Genomic DNA, 17,901 nt, shown 5'->3' with positions numbered 1-17,901 from the left:
CTCAAAATTGTGGTCACCACCTCACTGCCAATGATGTCAAATTCTGAGGTGGTCCTGGCAGGGTGCCCTTCCAGTCATGCATGTCTCCCCCAGCCCCGTACCTACCCAGGTGACAAAGGGCCCATCATCCATGGGCAAAGAAATCCAAAGTCCCATAGGTCAATAAGTAGAAAATGGGCTCTGCCTGGGCTATGCCCTTACGGCAGGTGTATAACACCTGGGCCATGCCCGATATGGCAGTTGATCACAGCCAAGCCATGCCCATTGGGGCAGGTGTATCATACTTGGGCCATGGCCATTGCAGCAGGTGAGCTCTTGGCCATCACAGTGCCCCACTTGAGTAGAGGGCTACAGGTATTCCTTCCTCCTGCAAATCAAGTGATAGAGTGAGACGTGACCAGACAGATACTTGGATGCAAGGGGCTTGCGGCAAGGACGCGAGCATGGAGAAGGGAGTTGCTAGAGTTCACACAGCCCTCTGGCCACCCCCCAGTGCACAGTGACTTGGAAGATGGACTGGCCACTGCAAGAGGGTTTCTGGCTCTCTCACTCCACACATTTTTTAGTAGTAAGACAAGTAGGCCTTAAATTATACAAGGAGAGATTTTGACTACAGGTGAGAGAGACCATCTCACAGAAAACCATTGCTCAAGATTGAGACAAGCTATCAAGGGACCCAGTGGTATCACCAAGAGTTGGATATTGAGATAAAATGAAGATGCATATGTTTGGGGGAGATTCTGTGATACTAACAGCTGGGGGTAGTGGTGGCAGTACTCATAATTTTCTTCAGAAATAATAATAATAGATTTTGTTTTTACAAAGCAAATCTCCCTGGTGCTATGGAAGTCATTTTGCAAGTAGTCCTCCTTCTGAGAACTATCTGGGCAAATGGAATGAAACAAGGGTCATATAATGAGAGGCTCTTTGCTCTTTCACTATGTACAGTTGCGGCTTAGTCACAGCACACATGCCACCTGGTTGGAGTTTTTATACCTTAAATACACAGTTCAGGGAGGTCTGAAACAACAGATTACACTCACTGGGTCCTTGGCTGGGCACAGCTTTAAGTTCTTCACGTGAGCCAGCAAAATCAATCCTCACGCACACTTGTCCATGCCTTTGCATCTGTGTCATTGTACGCAAACACTCTCCTAGTGCGTTTTAAATACTTTTATCCCAAGTATGGTGTTGATACTCAATGCTTTGCAGAGAGACGCACCATGGTATTTGCAGGAGGACTTTCCACTCTGCCATGTTGGCCTGTAGATTAATTCCACCCATGAATATTTGCTGAGCCACCAGCAGGAAGTGCTGGGCAGTATCTCATGGGGACTCCCAGAGGAAGTCAGAGGACTGTCTCTGCATCCCTGGGGGCCTGGGACCTTGCAAAGGCACCAGAACAAACACAGAGAGGACACGGGTGAAGTCAAAAGCCTAAACACAAAAGTAAAGCAGAAACAGCTGTCCGTAGCCAGCCGGCCAGCTCAGAGCCGGAGCTGGCCCTAGGCCTTCGTCCCAGCTCCCTCAGCCTGCACAGTGTTCTAAATATACGGTAAATGGCTTTCCCAGGGCTTCCTAGCAGATGTTATCTGTGTCCTGGGGTAAAGAAAACAGTTCACAAATTTCTCTGTATTTGTGCAGGGACCACCCGGACCCCCTGGACCAAAAGGACAGCCAGTAAGTGGGTTTGGGGGATGAGGGAGAAGGGAGAGGGGACTTGAGTGTTTGTGTATATATTTTATTATCATAGAACTACTTGGTTGACAGCTATTTATTGTTTATATTATAATGAGGACCATTTTACAGGTTTTTAGGAGGCAACTCCAAGGATGGATGCGATGGTGCATCTGGAATAGCTGGCACAGTAAATAAGTAAATGTGTTGAGTGATTTGTTGTTTGCAAATCAATTATTATGTTCCTGTTGCTATATGAAGACCAAACTGATGCACATCTGATTGCAAATATAGATTAGAACAAATTAGGCACAGCTCGTATTTATCCATATGTGTTAAATTGTGAGAATGGGCAAGACGTAGCTCTGTCGTGGGGACGCCAGTGACAGACTTCCCACTTGTCAGCCCCTGGGGTTGCGCACGGTGATATTCAGGACAGACTATACCGTTTCCATCACAGAAAGATTATTAAGTTGGTTGGAGCACAACAAAGTAGGTGGTTGGTTAGAAGCTTGGAGAAAGGAACTAAGGTTCATTATGACCCAGGAAAGTTGGGTGAATATCCAAGACAAACGAACGAGGTTGACGAAGGAAGTATTTGATCAAAACTCAGCATGAGTCAGAAATACTAGGCCGCTGGTAGGAGACGTCCAAGCACCGCGCAGCTGCCCTCACCGGTGAGAGACGCTCAAGCCCCTGCGTTCCCACGGCTGCTGCACGTGAAGCCCCATTTCTGTACCCCCCCTCATGACCACCCCTCAGCCGTGCCCTCAGACTCCCATCACCTCCGACGGGGCTTCCGGCCGGTGCTGAGCTCGCGGAGGCTGCTGGACTCCCCACTGCCACAGCCTTGAGCAGGATGAGAAGGGCCCAGAGCCAAGAGCCGCGGATGTCGCACTGGGCGGCCAGGCCCAGGAAGCCCCAGCCAAGCCCCGAGCTCAGGCGTGAGCCTCAGATCTCCACTCCCCAGGACAAACACAAACAGCTCCCTTCACCCCCAACCAGGCCACTTCCTGGTGACTTTGATGGCAGCTCAGGAGGCAGAGAGGGACCGTGGGGGGGACCGCAAAACTGCATTCTCATCTAGCCGGCTGCATCTCTGTGCTTTGATTTCAGCTCTGAGCCAGGTGGGAAAGCTGCAAAAAGCAAAACTTAATTAAAGGTTTTGTTTTTATTTTCAGAAAATATCTGGAGATTGGAGGGGCAGGTGGTACACTGCAGGGGGAAAGATCAGATAGGGCCTGCAGGATCGGTTGTCACTGTGGGAATATAGGGACCCTGGGAAAGAAGTGAAGCATTTGAAAGCAGAAGAAAAAAGAGTTCTATTTCTATGATGTGCGTGCCTTTGTGGTCTAGCTTAGACATCAGGGTTGAGTCCATCCTCCCACATTTGGCTACTCCATTCATGAAACTGTTAAATACTTGCTAAGACACTGCTCCTAGCTCTGTCTCTTAAGCAGAAAGGAAGATGAAAATGTTGGATAAAACCCAAAGAACCACTTAAAATCATTAAATTCTGATTGGTTTTAAGTCCTCTAAAATCATTAAAAAGATAGGAAATGTTTACATGAAATTAGGCTTATTTTACCAAAATAAGAAAAGGCTGTATCAGAGGAGAGAATGAAGCACGACCTTCAGACAGGGAATGAAAACAGGCTACTCTCTAAGTCTGGAGGGGCCAGGACCCAAGGAAATGCCCTTAGACCACAGCTGTAGAGACAGCGTGCCGATGGCTAAGAGTCAGAAGGAGCCGGCGTCCAAGCCCGGCTCTCCCGCTTGTTGGCGCTGAGGCCTTGGTCAAAGGATGTGACGAGGTCGACTGGTTTCTGGGAGATGAAGCCAGAATGTTACACAGGTGTAGTCGTTCAGTAATGTTGCAGATAGGTAGGTCTTGGGTTTCGTTTTCTAAAATGAAATATTTCACTGTGATTATTGACTTTTTAAAACTTACAAATATTTCTCTTTTCAGGGCAACAGAGGACTTGGTTTTTATGGAGAAAAGGGAGAAAAGGTAAAGGACACCTAGTAGGTTTGAGCAGAGGTGTGCGGTGCTTAGCAATCAAGAAATAGATCTTGGCAGTTGCCCAGTTTTACACTGTGACCCTGAGGGTGTCTGCAAACAGACCACATGCAAAGGAAAGTAATCATTGTGAAGTGCCAGATTATCAGACAAGCTCTAGCGATGATTAGGGATCAATGAAACAGTAAATGTGAGCCGTCTACGTTGGCCTAGACCTTTACGCAGAGACGTAACCTCAGCCGATTTTCAGCGAGTGGAAGTAAGGCACTTCCCTGAGGGTGTCTTCTAGCGAGTGGAATCCAGGGTGATTGAGACGACTGAGACAAGGCCAAAGACTCACACTGAGGCACCTCAGGGGCCAGGCGATCCCAGGGGCCAGGCAATCTCAGGGACCAGCTTTGGCTGGGCTCAAAGTCAGGAACGAGGACCATGTGACTTGTAATTCCTGACAGTGCTCAGATTCAAAGACCTCTTGGCCTTGGAGAGGAATACATGCAATTACGTGTAGGAAAGTCCCGCCATGGCGCCCACACCCAGTGAGCAAAACCTCATCAACACATAATCCCATCGCAGTTACCACGAAATCCATGAACCCCCTGTAAAATAGATTTGTCCCTTTGACATCATTATTTGAGCATTTTCATTTTGTTTTCCATTCTGCTGTTTGATTGAACAGCCTATTAAGTTGAACCCTCCATACCGCTCAGGTGTGAAAAGGAAAGACTTCATTCTTTGCATTAATACCGTAGAAGAAATCATAAAAGAAAAACATTGAAGAGCCAAACACATAAAAATGTAAAGACCCCATACAATGAAATATAACAAAATAATAAAAGAAAAAGAAAAATCTGGGAAAAATTCATTGTTAGGAGGAGAGAACGGTCACGTTAGATATAAGAGAGATGAAGTTAGTGTCTGTAATCTACAATGAGCTTATTCAAATTATTAATAAAAACATTAAGGCTTATATACGTACAAGAGAGAAGGACCATAGTGGATGCTCAGAATACACCACGGACTGCCACTTTCTGCTGCTGATACATCATCTCAGTTTGCTGCTGTTCATGTTATGTGATATCTGGGCTCAAACTCGTATGTGGAAATAACAAAAGAAAAGACAATAACATTCTTTCTGTGTCAGTTTCTGCGAGGTAAAGCCAGAACGCTGTGTGAGGGTAGCCGCCCAGTAATGCTGCAGATAGAGAGGTTTCACCGTGTGTGCACCACACTGGAAAATGTTTTCTGGTAATGATAAAAATGCAAATTAAAGCAGTCTTGGGATTGCATATTTATTTAAGACTGCTTTTTATTACACAAAAACACTTTAAGCTGGTGAAGTAGTCTTTCATTTCTTGGGTATTTCTTATATCTTGGTGCCAATCTTGGTAGGCAATAGAGTAATAATACCTATCAAGAATCAGGAAGACATTTAGCCTCCCCTTTAAGAATTTCCATCGTAAGGAGATAATTCCACACAAGCAGATACAGCCCAAAATTGTGAACAGGGTATATGGCTTTTATACATGAGTTCTAAATGATTGCCAATGAAAGTAGGATACCAATGGTTTTATGTTATGATGATTTCATTTCGTTATGATTGTAACAATTCAAATAGGTATATGTGTGGTAAGTAATATGCAAAAATAAAAATAGCAGTATTGTGGCGGTATTATGCTTTTATTCAAATTTTACAGTTTTCTTTCAATATAAAAACGACTGCTTTTGCTACACAATACGCAGGGTGACGTGGGACAGCCGGGGCCCAACGGGATCCCGTCGGATACCATTCATCCCATCGTGGGACCCACCAGGATTACCATCCTCCCGGATCAGTACAAGGTAAGGAGGCTTTGGCAAAACTGACTGTTTTCCCAATTGATCTAAAAAAGGAAAAGAAAAAAGTGTCATTTTATTCAAACAATTCATTCAAAGTGGAAAAATCCTCACCACCAAATTGGCAAATTACACATGAAAACACAACCAGGCTCTCCTGAATGTTCTCAGCACTTCTAGACAGTTACTAGATTCACAGAGAAAAAGCTTCATTGGTCCATCATCGTAAAAATTGTGCTGAATTTGAAGCAGCACAAAAATCCATTTAAAAACTTCAATTCCATCCTGAAGTATATGAGTCTCCAACGTAGACACGAGTTCACGATCATAGCATAATTCAATGCCAGAATCATAGAACTATCTGGGCAAAATGTAGTATTCTACAAAATAAAACTACTTTTTCTTCTTCACCAGTATGAATTACCTTTTTTTACTGTTTTTTGATCAAAGTCAGTTTTCAGACTCTTGCCCTATAATTCAATTAGCGTTTTGCTTGATGTAAAACTTACTCTGAGTCTGAAATAGAGATTAGCGTCCTGCTGTCCCCAGAACTGAATGCTGCTCTGCCCCCACTCGCCCGGCGTGTCCCTCCGTCTGCCTGAGCCTTCCTGTTCTGCTGTGCCAGGTGGGGACAGTGAACCAAAATAAAAACCCCAAACATAGAAATCTTATCTTTCCAAATAGAATATAATTCCCAGTACTCAAGTGACGATGGGGTTTTGGGTCCTGGGGCATGGGTGGGATTTGGCAGGCAGGACCACTACTTTAGGGGTGAAATCAACCCAGGCAGCTGTGGCCCGAGTGATGCGTGACCGTTGACAAAAGTGTCCTGGGACACATAGGTAGGGCCTATGTCCAGTTTTGGGACAGGAGCCCAAGGGTGGAGGGGTCAGAGCAGGTTTGGTCCGTGCCCAGGCACTCAAGCTTCTGAATTACATTCCCTTTCTTTTTTGCAACCAAGGAGAGAACAGGCCAGGGCAGAGCCAGCCTGCAGGGGGCAGTCGTGAGCTGCAGGGGTCCCGAGTGCATCCTAGAAGCGTTGGGGACAAACAGCCTCATAAGTTGTTACATTTCTTGCACCATTTTCGACAAAGCGAAGTGGAAAAAAGTAGATCATACAACATTGGCACTGCTTTCTAAAGCCACTTTTGCTTTGTGTTTTATTATGTTCCAAATGCATTTTTGCCTCAGAGGACCTTCCTAATAGTGTCCTATTCAAACGAGTGTTTTCATCAGGGGCTCTTTCCTGGGCACGTGCTCCCACCCACCCTGCCGATGTCAATACGAGCCCGGAACCCTGGCGGGTGAGAAAAAAGCCTCAGACAGAAGGAAAGCCAGACTTTGTCATATGAGAAATCATACCTGCTTTCATGTATCTTGTGAAAATCTACAAGAAATATATTTTTTGCTCTTTGAATTTTGAAGCTGCAAAATTTAGGAGTCGCTTGTTGCAGTGAATTTATAATGATTGTTTAAAGTCTGATTAAGTGCCTTTCACCTCCTATCGTAAGCCCCGAACGATTTTTAAACATCACCACTCTCAAATTAATAAGCATTTCTTATTTTTTATATTCTTCGCAGGGCGAGAAAGGAAGTGAGGGAGAACCAGGAATAAAAGTAAGTCACGTGGTGGAAATGTTCCCGCTCACTGCCGTCCCCAAGCTCTCCGCCTTCCTCCTGCAATGCCGGCGGCCCACGCGCTCTTCGTTTCTCGTCGCCTGCCCACAGCAAGAGAGCAGAAGCGTCTGCTCTTAAACTTCTTTCCCAGAAACCAGTTTTAGAATTTCGCCCTTTTCGCATCGTAAACACTGGCTCAACTGCATTTTCTGAAGTTTGTAAAAGCAACATGAAGATGTGGCATTGAGCACTGCCTTCCCTTGGGGCAAGGCCACTGCTGCACCCTGTCCCTTTCATCTTTGTCTTACCTGCCCCCAGATGTCCATGCTCCCTCCCTGTCACTGAGACGTGGCTGGTGGATGCTCTCCCGGATACCGGATGATCCAGGCCGGCTCGCAGGCATCCTAGGGCCGTGCCTGCCCTGCGCAGGAGCAGAGCGTCAGCAGAGGCAGCGGCGGGCCGGGCGGCACACGACGGCCTCCCTCACGCTCTCTGTGTTCTCTCCTAGGGCATTTCCCTGAAGGGAGAAGAAGGCATCGTGGGCTTTTCAGGAGCCAGGGTAAACCATGCGCCTTGTAACTGTGCTCGCTTGCTTCGTTTTGTTTTTTACATAGACTTTCTTTAGAGCAGTTTTAGGTTCACAGCAAATTGAACAGAAAGTACAGAGATGTCCCATTACCCCCCCACATACACACACACACACAGCCACCCAGAGAGGTGCATCTGCCAATCCCTGAACCCACTGACACATCCTTCCCACCCAAGAACTGAGGGGTTTGACATGGTGCCCTCTATTCCGGGGAGGGAGCACAACACGGAACCTTTCTGATTGTGCGTTAGGCTAAATTAGTCTCTGGGAACCAAAAATTTAGAATATCTCAAACCACAGGAGTCCAGCAAAAATATCCCCAGTTGTGGAGGGTGGGAAGGGGTCCCCTCCCAAGGTGATTCGGCCACCCGAGAGGCAGACCTCACCTTCAGAGCTGCAGCCTAAAGTGACCCTATGACCTCTGCTCCACGGCCAAGCCTAGCTGTGGTCAGAGCCCCATGTCCAGGAAGAAGAGAAAGTGGGTTTTCGGGACTGTCTGGCAGTTGCTACCACTAAAAAGACGTATGTCACAGTCTCCAAAAGTAAGACTAAAGAGACTTGTTAGAACATTGGCGCACACACCTTTTTATATTTTTACCATTTTACCATACCGTCTTTGTAGATTTGTCCATATTTAAGTGGTAGAAATGATGCATTTTATGACAGTGTTGCTAAAATGACTTAACCTCCTTTAGAAAATAAGTCTTAGGGTTGTTTTAATGCCTTTCACAGTAAGGGTAGCTTTGCTATTATGATGGATTTTGCTTCTTTCAAAGGATCAATCCTTTTTATCATAGTCAAAAGGGGGAAGAGTTGCATTTGGTATTGAATTTGGTAGCTTGTTACCAGTCTTCAAAATCTGGACCTTAGACTAGTTCTGTCGGTGCAAGAGAATTCTGCTTTAATCAGCATCAAGTCCCATGCTAAAGCCCTTGGGAAAACCTGGCTGCATGTTCTGAGCCGTTGTAACAGCTTCTGTTTTCTGTTCAACCAGGGAAGCCCTGGCTTCGACGGTGAAAAAGGCGCGCCAGGACAGAAAGTAAGTTTCGCACAAAAGACAACCTGCTCTGGGCCTGCAACGTCTCACGAAAGTCACATAGGAAGGCCATGGTGTCCCAGGAAGGAACAGATGTCCCCAGAAAGCCACTGACCACTTTCCCTGCATTTGCAGTGGCATGAACAGTCCTTCCTCCCAGAGCATTCACAGTATTGAGCCAGATCGCTGACCTTGGTTCCTCCCACTGTCTCCTCATCAAAGTTTCCATCACTCAGCCCCCACCAGCCATGGCTTCTGTCCCTTCCCACCTCACACCCCTCCCCTGTGTCATTGTCACTCTTGGAAAGGTTGTCAACTGGGTCGCCCAAGGTCCATCTAAATTTTGGTATAGATTGACCCACACTGTGTCTCTCACTTATGTGTAATGACAACCCGATTAGTTATCTTTATCATGTGTTCGCTGGATAGATTTTTGGCTGTTTTCTAGAAGAAATGTTATGTAAGAAGTATATCATGAATCTGGATCAGATTTAGAATTGTCTGAGCACTAGGTCATAAGGCAGAGCACACATAGAAGCAGATTTTTTAGGTTAGAGATCAGTATATTTTCACCATTCATTGTACTCACTGGTTCCGCCCTAGAAAGTACAGCACACCCTCACCCTCCCTCATAGACACCCCACCCCCCACCCCCGCACCACTGCTGGCAGTTCCTGGGTCTTGCCTTAGATAGTGCTGGCACACGCTGCTGTGTGGCTTTACATGTGTGCACTTTAACAACAAAGGCAATGAACGACGTGTCTGTACTATCCTGCCCCTTTACTTTTCCACCCAACGCACCCTAGAGATTGTTCCACATTAGCATGTACATGTCTGCTTCATCCTTCTAATGAGCTGCAGTAAATGGATGCAGCATACTTGCTTAGCCCCTCGAGGTTTCCGTATTTCCAACAAGCATGTGTTAACGTTACGTTACACACACGGGTGCCCACGGGCTAATATTGCCGTTGTTCTGACCTAGTAGGTGCATAGAAATAGATGTTTTTTAAAAATCAATTCAGCCTCAGAATCCTGATTCCATGGACTCCTGCTCATGGCGCCACGGCAGGGTGGCAGTGTGACGGCTGGAGACTGTGAAGGCTGCCCCGGTGGGGAGTTCTGCATGTTTGTCCTGGGACCACAGGTGGACTTGCCTCCCGGTTTGCAGTTCTCACCCCCACTGGCTCCAGGCATGGGCCGTCTTGACCCAGTATTGTTTTCAACCACTTGCAGTTAACACCAATCTTGATGACTTCTGAAACCTCAGCTGGTCTTATTCTTCCCATTCCTGTCTTTTTACCCTGAACTGAGGCTGGGGATCTGATGCCAGGCTTTGCCCTAATTACACCCAACCTTTCATAACATTAGTTACTGATCGGAGTGTCCCCAAAGGTCGTGCACCTGGAGCAATAGCCACCTGACCTGCTTCCCAACCAAAAGGCTTACAAAAGCCAAGGTTGTAAAGGCCAGAGGCTGACAAAGACATGAGCGTTCGAAAGTGGCTCATTTTCACTCACCCCAGATAATTAAAGCGCTGCTGTTAATTCTTTACCATGTGCTAGTGAAATCCTAATGATGACTGGTTTTTCTACCCCCAACACAAAGGAGTTGTAGTGTTTTAAAATGCAGCTGGACACAGCTGCCCCTAGAACTCAGCGGCTGAGTTGACGAAAGGCAAGATGCTCCGGAGCACTGACCACCTGGCCGCTCTGACGGCTGTGGCCCAGATGTGATGGTTGCAGGCTCACATCTTGGAGCTTACTTTCTGCAGTTGCAACAACTTGGAAAACACAGATCTTTCCAGTCAAGTGGGTTAAAGGGAGATAGTTAACTTGGCTGTAGATAGGAAACAGGCAGGACTACACAGATGGCTCAGGCGTCCTGCCTGCAGGGGCCAAACTGCTCCACAGCCGTGTCTGCCCCGGGTTACCTACTGGCCAGGTGGCCATCGTTCCACAACTGACTTTAGTTTTATGATATAAAATAAAGCCAGAAACCAAAAGCAGCTCCAAGGGGCAACTGAGAACGTAAACAGTGCATCAAGTGGGAGGAATCGAAAGAGAATGTGTACCCTGGGAAAGGTTTTTCTTTCCCCCACATGAACACAGAATTGGTTAGCCCTCGTTCCTACAGAAGCTAATAGAACTTCTATGAGTTCTAACCTTTTCTAAAAGGGAATGGAGAAGTGTGTTTTACGAATTTGGTTATCTTAAATTTTCTGAAACATTAGAGATCGTTTCCCCTCCTTTTTCCAGGGGAAACCTATTTTTAATAACTGAGCAAAAGATTTTGACAGCTAGAGTTATTTTAAAAAGCATTCATTGAGAGCTAGTCTCCTCTGAGGGATACATGCTACTGAATGCTGTTGAAAGTCCTCCGTCATCAGTAGGACGGTGTGTACTATGTCAGGAGTAGTCAGGACCCGGGACGTCGCAGCTACACAGGTGTACCAGGTGCAAACTCGAGAGTGTGGTCATGACGATGTGCAGTAGTCTGAAGTGCTAGCACATGATTTCAGACTGGGCTCTTGTACTGAAATCTCACTGTCTTCTCCTATGATAAGTTCCGTTTCACCTCTAGGCTGGTAGAGTTTCTTTAAGGAGATGCTTTCCTGAGGCACATGAGTTATATTCAACCTAACTAGTGCTCCCTTGGCCATGGGAATGAAAACGGGTGCAGTAAACAAATGAACAGCACAAAGATGAAAGAGGCCTGTTCTCTCACCACTGAAGACTAAACTGTTCTTAAGTGCTTTGGAAATACGCATTTCCCTGAAAGACTCTAATCGTAAATTCTTTTCATCTGTTGCAGCCAGTCCCTGGGATTCCTGCCTCATGATTTTCTTTAACTGGGTTTGAGTCATTTCTACCCTTGAAAAATATTAAATCAACTCTGTACTTCTGAAATTCTATAATCAGAACTTCCCATAAACCATATATAGGACCTCACTGAATTCAAGTTAGTGATATGTTAATAAGTTTGGGGGCTGCTGTGACCTAGGCTGACGCCACGGCACTCTAGCCCAGGCAACAGAGTGAGACTGTCTCAAATAAATAAATAAATAAAAGTAAATAAATAAATCTGGGGGAGGGAGATGGGGAGAAAGGAACGAATACCTTCAAAGCACCTTATAATTATTCCTTCTAAAATAGACAGTTATCTGAATGTCAGTTTCTGATTCGGTTTCTCCTAATGGTGAGTTCTGTAATGCACCTCTTAGCAGAAGTAGAGGCCTCAAAGCAGGGTCTTGGGGAACCCCCTGGAGCCCCCACTGGGTCCTTCCCAGGGACAGGCACCAGCAGGCTCTGGGTAGCCGCCCCAGATAACTCCTCCTGCACCACGCCCTGCCTTCCCACACCTTTGCTGTGTCTGCCACTGAGAAACACCAGGGAAGAGCTTTATATGGTCCTTTTGACTCAAGGTTCTAGACTACTGGGGTTCCAGGTGCCAGTAGTCTCAGAAGAACCTGGGTGCTATTTGATTTTCCCCTTTCTCCACCTGGTTTTACATAATACCCACTTAATTTCAGACTGCTCAGACATATTTCAGAAGTGTCAGTGCTATCTTGGGGAGCTCTTGGTGTTCAGGGATGCTTGTTTTTGTTTGTTGATGTCACAGCACAACAGAGTGATGCTTGGTGGCACAGCAGGAGTGTAGATCTGAGAAATCCCAGGGCATCATTTCAGCTGTGTTGATCTGTTGGCTCTGCCCACAGCTCGGACTGAATGCCCAGTCGCCCACCCCCCAGTCGTGGCACACTCTCTGAGGGCTCCTGGCTTAGCTCCTGAGATGGCCTCTAAGTAGGACATCATTTTGAGCATCACAGAAATTCACCTGTGCTTTTGAATCTTCAGCTCCACCTAGTGTGAGAGGAAGTCCGGGTCTAAACCACAAGCTCACAACAGAAGGCACAAAACGAAGCCCAACTCAGTTCAGTCCAAACAACACGACTTCCAGTGTAACTGCTCCTAGATGTCAAAATAGCCTCTAAAATAATCAGAGAACGTGCATTTCTTACACCTTTGGTATCTGGCTTTCTGAATTTGGGGAGCTGCACCCTATGAGTTTTTTTAACACAGGGGAATATATTTCTATTAATAGATTGTTAGAAAGCTTTACTCATCTATCCAGACACCTGCCGACGTGACTGTGATAAGGATAACCTTTATCTTTCAATAAATGTTCAAGGGAATTGAAAACAAAACTTAGCGTGAGAGGTTTTAATAGCTGGGTCATGTTGTCAACACCTGACCCCACTGAGCACTCAGAAAAATCTCTAAGGTGGGACAGCTCAGCACCTGCGCCTCACAAGTGATCCTGCGGAAGTAGAAGCATCCTCCAAGAGCGAATGGTCCCTGCTGAACGGAGGAGCATGAGTGCCACGAGGCTCGGGCTCTAGTAATTAACCCGGGGGAGTCTGGGGTGGGGATCGTGGGTGCCGCACCACTAGGGTGAAATAGGACGTTTGCTGCACGAATGACCCAGTTTCTTCAAGAACAAAGTGATGCTAAAAAACAAAGAAGAAGGGAAGGAGGAACTATTATAAATGAAAAGAGAATTGAGGGACAGAGGAGACAAATGTTTTACTTGGACTCTGGCTCCCGATTCAAGTAAGCAATGTTAAAAAGACATTTTCGAGACCAAAATCAGGGAAAATTAAACACAAACTGGGTTCACAGATTTAATGAATTATTGTTAATTTTGTTAGCCGTAATAATGGTATTGCAGTTGCTTTTTTAAGTTATCTGTTACAGATAAAAACAAAAATACTTGCCTCATTCTTGCAGGGAAGCAGAGGCCTGGATGGTTTCCAAGGCCCTGATGGGCCCAGAGGACCCAAGGTGAGCCCCTTTGTCCTTTCTGTCCTTCCCTGGAGAAGGAGGCATCCCCTGCCCAAAATAACATGAGAAGGCCAAACACATGGCACACGACGCTGGGCAGATGAGGTGAACAGGGACTTGGTGGACACACATACACCCAGCCTGGGGGGAGGATGCCGCCTGCAGTGCAGGGCACCCGGGGCTGTTCTCGGAGCTGCGCTCACAGCACAGGCAGCCAGCAGGGCCTCGGGAGGCGGGTGTCGCAGGAGCAAGAGGCTGAGGAGCCCCTGGTTCCTAGGGAGGAGATGGCTTGTCTGAATAATGCCGTGGTAGGCAGGGGGGTGGAGCTGTTCGGCTGAGGACTGGGTGGGGTGCGGCCGGTCCAGCTGAGAGGGGAACTCGCTGGGTGGGGGCAAATCTGGTGAGGACTTCAGAGCCCTGGGAGGCTCAAAGACGTCCAGGCAGCATGTAGAATGTTCTGTCTTACCAATACTGATGGCGTTCCATCAGGGTGCAGCTGCACCATCTCCCGGTTCACCTGGGTGGGTCACATACCATTATCAACCATGAAGTAGTCTAAACTACAGAAAGCACAGTCTCTGGCATGTGACCAGAATCTCAGAATGGGATTGGCAACCACCTGCCTTGTTCTCTGCATCTGGCTAGAGGCTGGGATGCCCGGACCCACCACCGCAGCACGGCCGACGTATTGCCCCAAGCACAGTCCGTGGTTCAGTTGGTCAGAATAGCTGACTTGCTGAACTGCTAGTACACACTCAGCGTTATTCTTTGGAAATAGGCATATTGTCAAAAACTCCAAAGAGCTATTCTCACATCCTCCTGTTTTTCTCCTTCCTCTCTCTAGGGAGAAGCGGGTGACCGAGGAGCCCCAGGACTGCCTGCCTACTCCCCGCATCCTTCCCTAGCAAAAGGTGTGTGTGCGCTTTCCCCTGCATGGTTGGCATCACATACACGTTTTCCCCTGTTATGGACACAGAGTCATGAACTTTTAAGGCAGTTTTTCTAATCAAAGAAAAACAAAACTGAAAAGTGTTTAGGACCCAACTTTCGGAGAATCTCAGTCTTGTGTGCAACTTCTCTCATCCCTCATTGGCGTAACAGGTGTCACCAGGAGATCATCATTCTGCCTCTGCCTGTTCACTGCCTTTCAAGTGAGACCCTCACCGCTGGGGAATTCTTTTACTTCTATGTAACTTGTACAGGTTCTGGTTTTTCTATCTGGCATATCACCAAACAGACCCAGTGGCCGCCGTCCCAGCCACCTTGAGGTTCTTTCCTCCAAAGGTACCAAGATTCCTGAGCCCCCCGCTTGCCAGTCTGACACCTAGAATTGATCATTACCCATGATCTGTAAGCAGTCATGTCCTCTCAAACTTCAAGGCCATGAAATCCCCAACATTTGGCATATAAACTGCCACTCCCATGTCACAGGTGACTTTGGGGTGTAAATGAAGGATGTGTGTGTTGCAGCTGATTGCACGCTTGTTCTTGAGGCTCAGCCTCCGAGACTGGTGAGACCATATGGAAATAGGATTCTAATCCTGCAGTTACAGCACTGGGCTCTGGACCTTTTAGAATGTGCATGCTTCTCAGTTAAAAAAATGTTTTCAGCACCCCCTTCTAATAAGCATGTGTGTATGTATCTGTGTGTATGTATATGGTAACTTCTCCAGGTTACAGAAAGCTCTGTGTGGTTCACTGCTGCATCCGCAGTGCCTGGGCCAGTACCAGGCATGTGGTAGGTGCCCAGCAATGCCTGCCTCCAAAACTGAACAATGGATGTGATGACACATGCACATCAGATAGCCATTGTGAAGGGTCAAGTGTTTTCCAAAAATAAAGACACCCTGACATTTTCTTCCTAAACTCTGTGGATCATTTGATTCACCCCCGTCATATGTCCGGGTGTCAAGAATTCGCTTTCCTGCTTAGGTGTGAGCCATCTGTGCATGTGGTAACTACTTTTGCTTGTCTACATCCAACGCTGGTGAAAATACAGAATGGAATAGGCCCCTGGGGGTGTCTTTCTGGTTGACCTGGAGCCATAGATGAGTATGTTCTGAAATCTGTGCCCCACCCTGTGATCTGCCTGACTGGGAAGGGGCACCCCACCTTCTCATCCATGGTATCCCCACAATGACCAAACCCAGAACGGGGCTGAAACTGCGGGGCTGTCTGACCCGACTCACTATTAGTGATCTTGGTAAAATGGAAATACTTGCTTTGAGGCTTTGGGAACATAATTTTTAAATTAATGTTAGCAATGTATTTTTGCGTTTTTCAAAAATGTCACTGAGAGCCCAGAATTCATTCAGCTCTCCCTTTTCACCACACTGTATTCCTGGGACTCTCACTGGGAAGATGGATGGTTTTAAAATTCATTTTTTTCCCACAAGCAGATTCAGAAATGCCACAGTTGCCCTCTTTGCTACTTGACAGCATTCCTGCCTTATTGGTGAGCTGGAATGTTGACTGAGTTGCATTCCAGGGTTCCTTAGGGTCAGAGGTTGACTGAAGAGCAGATTCCCTCAGGGAAAAGAGGAAAATCAGTATATCTTTTACAAGGTAACATTGCATGAGCTTGTCAAAGTACAAAAAGGAAAGATGAGTTTGTGCTAAAAGAAATGATTCCAAGGTAACTAAAAATAAAAGTAATTTTGCTATTCTTCCAAGCAACTGGGGTCTATGGTTTTAAATTTTATCTTGTCTCTTTTTATCTAATCATAGTAATGGCTAACATTTATATAGTGCTTACTATGTACTTAGTGTTCTTAGTTGTTGTACTTTTCAATTTATTTACTTTAATGACCCTGTGATGGGGGGATGAACAGCAGCCTCATTTTACTGAGGGAGAAATACAAGCTCAGGGCAGTTGAGTGCCTTGCCCACGCTGATGTATGTAAGAAGAGAAGGCGTGAGATGCAGCCCCAGGCCGCCTGGGTGCCGGTGCAGGGCGTCCTAGGAGGGAGTCGCATGTCCAGTCCCTCGCGTGTACGGTTCAAGTACGAGGCCCAGCAAATCCTCTCCTTACTTTCAGGATATTCTTTTGAGATTAAAAAATTAAAGATCCCATGCAGAGTGATGGATTTCCTAAAAATTTACTAATACTTACATGTTAAAACATTTTCTTCTCTTTTCCCTCATCTTTCTCAATTATATTCCAGAAAAATGTGCTATACAGTAAAATATTGCTGTTTACACAGCAAAAGAACTTGGTGATGCCACTTTGCATTTGCTCTTTAGGGATGAAAGCTTGTGAGAGCAGCCACAGGCATTACGCATCAGGCACACAGTGAGGGGGAAGAGCCTTTCGGGGCAGAGAGCGGGGCTCAGGGACGGAGTCCTCGCCTGCCCACCTCCTGGGACTGCGTGCGCCTGCCTGAGGCTCGGCAGGACTTCTAGTCACATCATTGCCTTCTTTCCTCATGCTTTGGACTCCTGATTTCCCGCTAACCCTGCTGCTCGGGACCCCCCAGCACTGCCGCCAGAGTCCTGCCAAGTGCGGTCAGTGTGGCCAGTCTCCCCCTGGACGCCCTCCCCCCATTTGCAGAAGTGAGGCTCTTATGCCGTCTATACCACGGGCTGGGGGGAATCAAACACACCTCAAGTGTTTAACACTGAGCCTCCTGCACACAGTAAGGGCACAAATGTTACCTACTTCTATTTGTATTCTCAGGGTCCCTCAATATCAGATTTTTCCCCAAAATAACCTTTCCCTCCTTCAAAAGTTCCATGTATCTTTTTGGCCTTCCATCCTGTTTGATATTTGTAGGAATCTTGCACCACCCCTATTTGATTGTGAATGAGCTCCTTGCAAACAGAAACCACTCTGTATATTAATTTTTCCCCCCACACGCAATGTGCTCACACAACGTGCAGGGTAGTTGTAGATATGACTCAGCGGAAGAGTGAACATCTACCACGATCTTGGACAACAGTCTTGTTCTTCATGTCTCTGTTCCAGGTGCCAGAGGTGACCCGGGATTCCAAGGGGCCTATGGAGAGCCTGGAAGCCGGGGTGAGCCAGGAGACCCCGGCCCCCCAGGCCTGCCTGGAACATCCATCATTGATGACGGTAATGTGGTTTCATGGTCCCAAAGTCTAAGGCCAAAACTACTGCACTCAAGTCCCAACACAAACCACCAAGCCTTTACTCACTGCACAGCTATTTTGTTGTTTGTGTTACTTTTTCTGATAGATTAGCCTTAGCAAGCTCTACGGAGTCTTGCATACATGATTTGGATGTCTTCACGGAACCGTTGCACATATGACGATAAGTCTCCGACTA

General features: G+C 46.7%; 1 protein-coding gene across 1 annotated transcript in view; it reads left to right on the top strand.

The window, feature by feature from the left end:
* Positions 1-17,901, top strand: part of COL4A2 (collagen type IV alpha 2 chain) — a 178,088-nt gene that overhangs the window by 108,466 nt on the left and 51,721 nt on the right. Inside the window, exons 11-19 of the mRNA XM_045567425.1 lie at positions 1,645-1,680; positions 3,647-3,688; positions 5,438-5,536; positions 7,112-7,147; positions 7,656-7,706; positions 8,731-8,775; positions 13,560-13,613; positions 14,458-14,524; positions 17,578-17,688. Coding sequence (XP_045423381.1) covers positions 1,645-1,680; positions 3,647-3,688; positions 5,438-5,536; positions 7,112-7,147; positions 7,656-7,706; positions 8,731-8,775; positions 13,560-13,613; positions 14,458-14,524; positions 17,578-17,688 — 541 coding nt within the window. The remainder of the gene's footprint in view (positions 1-1,644; positions 1,681-3,646; positions 3,689-5,437; positions 5,537-7,111; positions 7,148-7,655; positions 7,707-8,730; positions 8,776-13,559; positions 13,614-14,457; positions 14,525-17,577; positions 17,689-17,901) is intronic.

The sequence above is a fragment of the Lemur catta genome, chromosome 13 (assembly GCF_020740605.2).
Source record: "Lemur catta isolate mLemCat1 chromosome 13, mLemCat1.pri, whole genome shotgun sequence".
Taxonomy (NCBI): Eukaryota; Metazoa; Chordata; class Mammalia; order Primates; family Lemuridae; genus Lemur; species Lemur catta.
This window is presented reverse-complemented; position numbering and strand designations above follow the sequence as displayed.